Source organism: Ursus arctos, unplaced genomic scaffold (genome assembly GCF_023065955.2).
Source record: "Ursus arctos isolate Adak ecotype North America unplaced genomic scaffold, UrsArc2.0 scaffold_8, whole genome shotgun sequence".
NCBI lineage: Eukaryota > Metazoa > Chordata > Mammalia > Carnivora > Ursidae > Ursus > Ursus arctos.
In genome coordinates, this window is record NW_026623100.1 from 10,481,861 (window position 1) to 10,493,308 (window position 11,448).

At 32.9% G+C, this 11,448-nt stretch overlaps 1 protein-coding gene across 2 annotated transcripts in view; it reads left to right on the forward strand.

The window, feature by feature from the left end:
* TSGA10 (testis specific 10) overlaps positions 1 to 11,241 on the forward strand; it is a 147,903-nt gene extending 136,662 nt beyond the window's left edge. The window contains exons 17-20 of one of the 2 annotated variants that reach the window (XM_048222744.2): positions 378 to 580; positions 2,233 to 2,337; positions 2,698 to 2,847; positions 10,268 to 11,241. In XM_048222744.2, coding sequence (XP_048078701.1) covers positions 378 to 580; positions 2,233 to 2,337; positions 2,698 to 2,847; positions 10,268 to 10,292 — 483 coding nt within the window. In that variant the 3' untranslated portion in view covers positions 10,293 to 11,241. The remainder of the gene's footprint in view (positions 1 to 377; positions 581 to 2,232; positions 2,338 to 2,697; positions 2,848 to 10,267) is intronic. The other variant, XM_026487566.4, reaches the window with a different exon arrangement.
* The last annotated feature ends 207 nt before the right edge of the window (positions 11,242 to 11,448 follow it).

Genomic DNA, 11,448 nt, shown 5'->3' on the forward strand with positions numbered 1-11,448 from the left:
ATCTTCCTTAACTATGAAGGACAATAATATTCTACAAGGTAGTTAGGTGTTTGTAACTCAGGACAAAGCAGTAGTCATGTATAGCACTATGTCAGTCTTGCAGAAATACATAAGAAATATTAATGCTGAAATGGAAATCCTTTGCAGTTCGGGGTTACTAATAATTAGTGCTAAATTAATGAATTTTTTGATATGATCAGAGAGTTGGAAAAAGTGATACTCTGTGTGTGTGTTTGGTAAGAAAGAGGACATAATTTCTAATTAAGAAATTAAAAGAGGTTGTCAGTTTATAACCTAATACAGAAATTTTATGTGTCTGATAATAGATCAGTTAAGTGAATGGGAATAAGTTTAGATATCTTCCTATTATCGTACAGATGGAGAATGAGTTAGATTCTGCTCGCTCTGAAATAGAACTCCTCAGGAGTCAGATGACAAATGAGAGAATCTCCATGCAGAATCTAGAAGCTTTGCTGGTGGCCAACCGAGACAAAGAATACCAGTCTCAGATAGCGCTTCAAGAAAAAGAATCTGAAATTCAGCTTCTTAAAGAACACCTTTGTTTGGCAGAAAATAAAATGTGAGTTGGTTAGCAATATAGTAGCATGAAGTTGTATTTGTAAAATTTTTGATACTTTATAGGTTAGTAGAATTTTAAAGCTGGAATTTAGACAATTTAGTGCCTATCTTTTGCCATTTATTAAACTGGGGACCAGAAATACTGGGATTTGCCTAAGATTTAATACTCATTTCTATTATGTGTTTATCTAAATTTAAATTTAACCATCTTTGTTGATTATTTCCAACAGAACTTTGGATATAATAGAATGTCTGACCTAATAATATTATCTTTTAGAAATATTATAACAAGTTTTTACGAAAAAAAAATTAGGCACTACTGAAACCAGAGGAATTTTTCTGTTTACGGACCGACCTGGTATTGCTGCTTAGTATTTAGACTTATCACTTAGTATTTCCTTATGCACCTGTAAGTATATATTGGGTACCTGGATGAACTCCTACATTCACAGAATACTGAAGACTTCCCGTAGAGCACTGATTTTGAGTTTTTTATTTTTTGTTTTTTTGTTTTTTTAAGCATCCCTAGCTCCATTAGCATCTTATTACAAGACCCTTGGCTAGAAATTTGGGTAGAAATGCCCACCTGGACAGTGAATGCTGAATTATTAAATCTGGTGAACTCTCACAAAAACTGATGCAGACCTTTAGCCTTTGGTGTTAACTGTCCCATCTATAACACTTTTTCATCCAGCCTCAACTCTGCCCTCCCGTCTGAGCATGGGACCTGGGAAAGGAGGAATCATGGTCTCAGGAATCAGTCCCTCCTAGGAGCCCCTGACTGAGCAAAGGCTGCAAAGTCAGGGCCAGTTTCCTTGAGAAACTGTTTTCAGGTTATGGCAGCTGTGAGTCATTCTTTTCAGTCACTGTAGCTGGGCTTTTGTAATATCTCCAACTGGTTCTACAGGATCACTTTCTCAAGCTGGTATTTGGAAATTGACCTTAGTGAAATATGCCCAACCCCTCACCTTTAGGGATGCATTCTGTTTTAAACTGGTTGGTAAGTACAATCACTTAGAACTGGTAAACATAATAAACTTTTGTGTTCTTAATCTCTGAAGTTTAGATTTCAGCAGTCAGCAGTGCTGTTTGGCAAGCAAAGAGAATAGAATGTTTTGTGCAAACAGCATTCATTGCTTTCATCATCTTCCTTATGATAGTGTGCCTTTTGATCCTGTTAAATTGAAGAGATTTTATGTTTTTAACAGTTTGTATATAAAATTTCATTATAAATTGCATGAATCAAATTTCATTATAAGCATATACAAAACACTTGATTTAATAAATATATATATTAAGACTAATAATGGTATTGATTATTTGGTTATAATACTACTTTGCATATAATACCTCAAAGTACTTTAAAAAATAGGTAATATAGATAGATAATATATAATATTATCCCGTCTAAATATAGAGAAACAGACAGAGAAGGTTTAATTGAATGGGACTGAGAGAGCTTAGGCTTTTCAAGTAGGCTACTTTCACATTTACTATATCTGAAATTGGCATATTTTAGATGTACTAAAACATCCATAAAAATCACAGTTTGGCTTGGTTCCAGCTGAGGAACCATTGCCAACATGGTTTAATGTGCTAAGTCCTAGGCATATTTTAAATTTAATCAACTGTCACTCATACTATTTTACACAGGGCCATCCAGAGTAGAGACGTGGCCCAGTTCAGAAATGTTGTAACACAGTTGGAAGCTGATTTAGATATTACCAAACGACAACTAGGGACGGAGCGCTTTGAAAGGTAAGTCTGTCTCTATGCAGTGTTCAGTCTGGAAAGCATTGTTTTTTTGGTTTTTTGGGTTTTTTTTTCAATTTTATAATATTTTTAAATTATATTATGTTAGTCACCATACAATACATCCCTAGTTTTTGATGTAAAGTTCCATGATTCATTACTTGCATACAACACCCAGTGCACCATGCAATATGTGCCCTCCTCAACACCCATCACCAGCCCATCCCATTGTTTTTTTTACATAACAATAGATTTTGGTAATTTCATGATGGTTAACTTTTAAAGTATGAACTGAACTACAGTTTTATGACAGTATTAATAACATCACTGGATATAAAGTTTAAAAGCCGCACTATTTTGCTTCAGGGAGAGGGCTGTACAAGAACTTCGCCGCCAGAATTACTCAAGTAATGCTTATCATATGAGTTCTACAATAAAGCCAAATACAAAATGTCATTCACCGGAACGTGCTCACCATCGATCTCCTGACCGAGGCCTAGATCGATCGTTAGAAGAGTAAGTAGTTCAAGGACCCATTCTCTGGAGACCATATAGCAATATACAGTGAATATTTGAGGGAGTAAGGTAGCTCAAGTCAATCTATCATTAATAGTGCTATTTATTTATTTATTTATTTATTTTTATTTTAAAGATTTTATTTATTTATTTGACAGAGAGAGAGAGAGACAGCCAACGAGAGAGGGAGCACAAGCAGGGGGAGTGGGAGAGGAAGAAGCAGGCTCCCAGCAGAGGAGCCTGATGCGGGGCTCGATCCCAGAATGCTGGGATCACGCCCTGAGTCGAAGGCAGACGCTTAACAACTGAGCCACCCAGGCGCCCCTAATAGTGCTATTTAAACACAATTACATGATTAGGCATATAGACATAAAAAAGTATTTTGATCATTAGTTTTATGTAAATTTGCTAAAATGAAAGATCTTTATCTGTTTACATAAATTATATTTTTAAAATGTAATTTTCTTTTTATTCTAAAACTTCAATTTTTCCACATACTTTCATTAACAAAATATTGGTTGATTATAGCACCAAAACACTTATGCTTTAGGAAAGTAGTTTATTTTTCAGAGGAAAATATTTTAGATATATTCCTGTATGTCACAAATTTTATAAAAATACTTGTATTTGGAAATAAATTCAAACTTATAAGGAGTTATAAAAATAAAATAATGTAGAGAATAGCTATATACCTTTTACCCATACTCATTACTGTTAAAATTTTACCCCATTTGCTTTCTCTGTGTTTGAGACAACACATTTGCTGTCTTACGTACTCACGCTTTTGCATATGTTTCCTCTCTCTCCATGCATGCATGGGTGCACACACACACACACACACACACACACACATTTTAAAAACATAACCAATACCTCCAGTTCCAAACTGTCCTCCCAGTTTCTTCCTTCCCTTTTTCCATTTTGTATTTGTATGTCCTTTCTTCTACAGAGGGAACCCTGGCTCAACATCAGTGTGTTTATCAGCAATATGCACATAGTTACTCTTTTGCTCAATCCCAGAGTGCCTCTAAAATAGTTTCAAGATTTCTTCACCTATGTCACTGCATTAAATAGACCAACATAAAAGTTCATGATCTATTTGTAATTCCTGTCTTCATACACTACTCTGCCCAAATCTTGAGGGCATGTAGTCAAATACTGAGTTTATAAATTATTTGGATTAATTCCTCTTTTCCCCTTTTGCTGTGATTATGATATGCATTTAAAATAATACTAGATTCATTTACTTCAATTTGCTTTCACTTTTCATTTTTCCCCTTCTTAGTTTTTTCCTTGATTTAGTTTTATTTTTGGATTTGTAGATTAATATGCTTTTGAAAGTCAAAACTCTGCAAAAAGTAATACTCAGAGAAGTGTTACTTTCTCCTGTATACCATCCATCCCATGTCGCCCATATTGCTTTATGGTTTTATGATAATGACATTCAGATATATTTTTCTTATTTTTCTTTTCATATGCAAAATGTAGCATACTGTATATGCTTCTTTACACTTTGGTTTTCTCACTTCTTTTAGAAGTCACTTCATATTCATAGTGATTTCCCTTGTTCCTTTTTACAGCTGCATAGTATTCCATTTTATGAATGTACCATAATTATGCAACTGACCTCCTATATTTGAACATTTAGGTAGTTTTCAACAATTTGGAATTATAAATAAGGCTGTAATGAATGTGTTTTCGTATTGGTGAAGGTGTATCTTCAGGATAGATTCCTAGAAGCAGGATTTCTGGGTCAAGGGGTAAATGTGTATGTATATAGTTTGGTTAAGTAGTGCCAAATTCCCCTCTATAGGGGTTGTAGTATTTTGCACTCCTGCCAGCTATGAATGAGAGTGCCTGTTTCCCTACAGCCTCATCAGCAGAGTATACTGTCAAGTTCTTGAACTTTTGACAGTATGGTGGGTAAGAAATGGTATTTCAGTGTAGTTTTAATTTGCATTTCTCTTTTTATGAGTGAATTTGAATATCTTTTCATATGTTTAAGGACTGTTTTATATCTTTTTTTAAATTGTCCATTTCTTTTGCATATTTTTCTAATGGAATGTTCTCTTTTTGTTAATGTTTTTTATAAATGTGGGAAATTAGCCTTTTATTACTGATATATGTTATAAATATTTTCTTCCATTTTGTCATTTTTTCTTTTGATTTTACTTAAATTATTTTTCACATGGAAAAGTTTCTACTTTTATGAAGTCAAATTTTTAAATATATTTTAAGCATCTGCATTTCTGTTTATAGTTAGAAAAATCTTTCCTTATACTCAGATAGATAATTGAGGTAATCAGTTTTTTAGTTTTAATGTTTTAGAATTTATGTAAGTTTTGTGTGTGTGTGTGTATATATATATATATATATATATAGTTTTACTTTTCACACTTAGATTTCTGATCCATTTAGAGTTTATTTTGTGTATGGTATGAAGAATGGATCTAATCTTACTTTTTTCCAAATGACTAATGAGTTGTCCCAAGATCATTTATTAAAAAGATTTTGTCCGAGTGATTCCAGTCTCTCTCTGGATTTTCTCTTCTGTTCCTTTGGGTTTATTTATGTTCAAGTCCCATACTATTTTAATTATAGAGCCTTTGTAATATTTTTAATTTTTTAAGGACTAGTCTGATGGTTTGTTGGTAAACTGGCTCTCCAGAGAAGGGGAAGGAGAAGCCCTGATTTGTAGCATTTTCCAATTTCAGTGGTGTGAATATGCCTACTGTGGCCAGTTTCTCCCTTTCTCCCTTCCTCCCTCCCTCCCTTCTTCCCTCCCTTTCTTCCTTCCCACCCTCCCTCCCCCCCTCCTTCCTCCCTCCCTCTCTCTCTCTTTCTTTCTCTCTTTCTCTCCTTCTCTCTTCCTTCCTTCCTTCCTTCCTTCCTTCCTTCCTTCCTTCCTTCCTTCCTTCCTTCCTTTTGAAGTGTAATTGACGTACAATGTTATCCTAGTCTTGGTGTACAATATAGTGATTACACAATTCTATACAGTCTATAAATATATTGTACAGTTTCAAGCTACCAAGCTAGTTTAACCACCAGCTCACAAAATTTCTGAATATTTACAATCAGCTGTGAGCCAGCTCCAGCATACCAATAGGTTAGTGCCTATAAGAGCTCTTCCTTTTAAGTCTTTTCCTGTATTTTTTTCGGGGCACCTGGGTGGTTCAGTCGTTAAGTGTCTGCCTTCGGCTCAGGGCATGATCCTGGAGTTCTGGGGTCGAGCCCCCACGTCGGGCTTTTCCGCTGGAAGCCTGCTTCTTCCACTCCCACTCCCCCTGCTTGTGTTCCCTCTCTTGCTGGCTGCCTCTCTCTCTGTCAAATAAATAAATAAAATCTTAAAAAAAAAAGTCTTTGCCTATATTTTCATGTGAGTTTATTTTCCATATGAAATTTAGCATCAGCTTGTCTAGCTCCAATTTAAAAGGCCCACTGGAATTTTTTTTAGAATCACATTAAATTTATCAATTAACTTGGGGAGAACTGACATCTTGATAATGTTGAGCTGTCCTAAAGAGAGATGTCTTCCCATTTTTTCAAACTCATGTTGTCACTCAAGAATAATAATAAAAAATTAATCAATCAATCAAATCAAACCAAAAGCTTTCTTTATTAAAAAAAGAATGAGTTACAGTTTTCTTTATATAGGTTTTAAACATGCTTAAGATTATTCCTAAATATTTTATCTTTAGGTTTTTCTCCTCATTCATTTTATCTTCAAAAAATGCTATTTTTGCATGTTAATTTATCATCATGTTATCTTGCTAAATATTTTTTATTGTTTCATTAAGTTTTGTCATTGATTCTTTTAGGGGAGTCTAGATGTGTTATCATGTCATCTGCAAAAAAGAGATAATTTTATTTCTTCTTTTCCTATTTTTATCTCTTGAATTGTATTCTCTAATTAGTTGCAATAGCTAGTATCTTCAGAATAGTGATAAATAGTAGTGGAGAAAATGGGCATCCTTGTTTTGATTCTGACCTTAAGTGGGAATGCCTCTAGGGTTTGTCAAATAAATGTAAGATGCTGGCTTTAGGACTGAGGTATAAATGTTTTATGATATCTGCCCATTTTTATTTTCTCAAGATTTTTTTTTTATTAGGAATGGGTATTCAATTTTTTCAAAGGCTTTTTCAGCATCTATAAAGTTTTTCTCTTTAAAACTGTTAATATGTGAATCATATGAAAAGATTTTCAGATATTGAACCATCTTTGAATTTATGGTATAAACCTTACTTGGTCTTAGTGTATTCTATTCTTAATGTTCACTTATATTTTATTTTAGATTTGTGTATCAATATTTGTGATATTGGTCTGTAATTTTTTTCTTTGTACTCTCTTAACAAGTTTAGATATCAGTGTTACATTTGCTGCAAAAAAGGAATTTGAGAGTTTTTCATTTACTGTGCTTTGAAACAATTTATGTAGTTTGTGATTATCTGATCTCCAGGGATTTGTTTGGGTTCACCTGTGAAACCACACAGCCTTGGTTCTTTCTTTTTTGTGAGGTATACTTCTGGGGGTTTTTTGGTGGAGGGATTGTTTTAAGCTTTTTATTTCTATTTGTCTAAAAATTTATTTTCTCTAGAGGTTTTTTTTTTTATAAAGATTTTATTTATTAGAGAGAGAGAGAGAGCATAAGCACACGCATAAGCAGGGGAGGGGAAGAGTGAGAGGAGAAGCAGACACCCCACTGGATTCTCATTGTGGGTCTCATCCCAGGATGCTGGGATCATCATCTGAGCCATAGGCAGATACTTAACCCACTGAGCCACGAGGTGCCTTTCTCTAAGTTTTTTAATTTATTTGCATAGAAGTAAGCAATGCCTTATCTTATGAATTTTAAACTTTCCTTTGTATCAATAGTTATGTTCCATTGTCATTTCTTAATTGTATATATGTGCTTTCCTTTTTTATTTCTTGGTTACCTTAGCCAGTGATTTGTTTACTTTGTTTATTGCTTCAAAGAACCAGCATTTTGCTTTATTGATTTATTTTTCTTTATCTTATTAATTTATGGTTCTGTTTATATATAATATAATTTCTTTCCTCTTCTATCTTTTTATTTACTTTGTTGGTTTTTTTCCCCTTAGTATTTTAAGTTAGGAATTTAATTAATTTATTGCCATTCTTTCATTCTTATTGATGTAAATATTTTAGGCTATGAATTTTCCAGTGATCATTGCTTTAAATGTATTGCATAGTTTCTGATATGTCATGTTTTTGTTATTATTTTTTAGAAATTCTGTAATTTCTTTTTGTGTTTTCACTTTTACCCAATAGTTATTTGATAGAAAATCTTGTAATTTCCAGTAAGAAGAGCTTTTTGTGTTTCCATTTCATTTTTAAATTTCTAGTGTTATTGCATTGTGATTAGAGAGTAGTGTTTATAATATTTCTATTGTGGAAACTACTGATGTTTTCTTTGTACTTTGCTACATGATCAATTTTTGTGGGTAGTTCATGTGTACCTGAAAAGATATATTCTTTCTTATCAAGGTATATATTTCTAGTGTATACATATCTAAGAGATTTACCTTTTTTATTTTATTTCGTTCTTTTATGTCATTGCTTAATTTTTATTCACTTGACCTGTTTTACTGAGACTGGTGCTTTAAAATCTCCTGTTATTATTTTTTTTATTTCTTTTTATATCTCCTATAAATTTTGTTTTATGTAGGTTTATTGTTGTATTTGCTGCATGGATGTTCTGAACCGTCATATCTTCATTGTGGGATGTGGATTTTATGAAGTGTACTTTTCTGATGCATTTAATTTTTTGGAGGTGGGAGGGGCTTGGGGTCTACTTTGTCTAGTATTAGAGTTGTAAGTACTTAATGTCTCCACCTGCCTTGCAAATCTTTGTCCATCTCTTTATTTTTAGCTTTTCTGAGTCACTGAATTTTAAGTATCTCTCTTATTTATAGTATGGATTTAAGTTTTGCTCTATGAGCCATTTTAAAATAATGGATGAGTTAAGCTTTTTCACATTATTGATATGACTGTGAAATTTGGTCTCAACTCTGTCATATTATCTTATGATAACAGTGTTTACCATGTGACATTTATTGTATTTCTCAATTTGACTATTCTTCTTTGCTTTTTGTCATTTCTTTTGATATTCAAGGTTTGTATTTTATTATAGTAGTCACCCTCTATTAATAATTTTACTAGTGCCATTAATTCCCTTTTTCTTACTTAACCTTTTGCTGTTAGTTTTAAATGGTATATTTTGACTGCCACCTATTACCTAGCCAGCAGTCAATGCACTTAATTTATTTTCCCCAACCACTAATCTGTTTACTGCCCCATAGTTTTACCTTTTCAAAGTTGTCCTATAAATGGAATCATGTATACAGCCTCTAGTGGCTGACTTTCACGCAGTATAATATTTTTCGAAATATATCCAGGTTGTATGGACCAGATGTTGTTGCATGCTCCTTTTAACTGCTGAGCAGTATTTCCTTGTATGTCTGCACCACAGTTTTGTTTGCTTTGTTATACTTTTTATTTTGAAGTGACTACAGTCTCACAAGTAGTTGCAAAAATAGTACAGATAATCTCACATATCCCCCAACTTCCCCAATGGCAATATCTTACAAACCAGGAAATTGGTATCAGTACAATATAATTAACTAGGCCATAGGCCTTATTCAGATTTCATTCATTTTTACATGCACTCATATATATGTGTGTGCAGGTTTTTTTTTACACAACACACATATACCACAATTACAAGCAAGATACTATACTGTATTGTCCATCAGCACCAAGGAACTTGCTCCCTCATATGAAAACATTTTTATAGTCACAGCCCTCTTCTCCTCCCTGGCAAACACAAATTTGTTCTCCACATCTTTAATTCTGTCATTTAGAGAATGTTATATAAATGGAATCACACACAGTGTATAACATTTTGAGATTGGCTTTTTTTCATTTAGCACAATGCCCATGAGATCCACCCATGTATGTATCAATCATAAGAGACTCTTAAGTATAGGAAACAAACTGAGGGTTGCTGGAGGGGTGCTGGGTAGGGGGATGGGGTAATTGGGTGATGGACATTAAGGAGGGCACTTGATGTAATGAGTATCAGGTGCTATATGCAGCTGATTAATCACTAAATTCTACCCCTGAAACTAATAATACACTATGTGTTAACTGAATTTAAATAAAAAATGTTTAAAAAGAAAAAAATAGTTCATTTATTTTTATTATTGAATATTATTCCATGTTATGGTTGTATCACAGTTTGTGAAAGCTGAATGAAAAAACTACATTGCATTATTTTCCTTCACAGAGGCTGGGGAAAAAATTTTAAGTATTGCCAAAGTAATGTCAGAATACATTTTTTATACATCGGTGAAATCTTTGAGTTAAATATATTAATTTGCAATTTTTTCTCTCTTATAGGAATCTTTGCTATAGAGATTTCTGACACACGAAAAGATTCTTCACATCCTTGGGAAAGGTCAAAGTTACAAACTGATTTTTTTTTTTGCTACATGATTGCATTTATCTTTTGAATGCTTGACAATGTTAAATGTATTTATTATCTTTGTGCCTCTGAATCTCTGTTCTCATGTGCCATATTGCAGTGATCTGAGATGACTTATAAAAACAAAAATGCATATGGCTCTTTCTATCCGTGCAGTAATAGTGAGTGTAAAATCTGCTTACTTCACTATTGAACACTGTTATGTTAACTATCCGGAGTAAATAAAGAAGCTTATAAAAAGAGGGAAAAGTGTTTTTACAAAACTGATTTCCTTTCCTTTCTTGATATCTCAAATAATTGGTTGGTTAAATTTTTTCTTTGTGATTTATGCTTTCATTGCTGGAGAAGTTGTGCCAAAATAGGCAAAGTTTACCAATACTGGCCTGGGACCCAATATTCCATTTGGGAACCAACCTGACATAATTTCCAGGCCATAATCTGATTTCAAAGCAGCAGATATTAGGAGTGTGTCACAGTTTTTAAATCCATAATATTGTACCACTAATTAACATACATTTTCTGCAATTGTGTTTACCCATACTATTTTTAGAAAGGTAGGTGATGCTCTATTTGTCAAGAATGTAAGATTTTTAAAAAATCTGTATTTTAATAAGTTTTCTTTAAAATATTAAAGTACTGCAATCAACTTAATTGCCATTTTATTTATTTATTTTTTTGCCTATGGCAGGTGTCTGTAATGTAGAGTAACAAGTTTAGTGATGTTTTCTTATTTCTCCTAAAATTTCCTAAATCTCTTGCCTTTTCTCTCCATAGGCTTTGATTTAATGTTGATATTAAAGCCCGAACACAACTGTATTTTACTGATTGATATGAGCTATTTATTTGTATTCTTGCCATTTTAATAAAAAAAGTCCTGTCATTAATAATATTCATATCAAGTAGACAATTTCTCATTTTATATAGTTGTATGCAGTATATCTCCAGTAGGACAGTGCCCTTATTTAGGTCTTATTTAATCACTAGTACTCTGATATTTTACTATAAATTCATGCTATATATTCACTTTAGTTTGATTTTTAAAAACCTTGAGGTTTACTCATCTAGTTCAAGACAGTCATTACAGACTGGTTTTAAA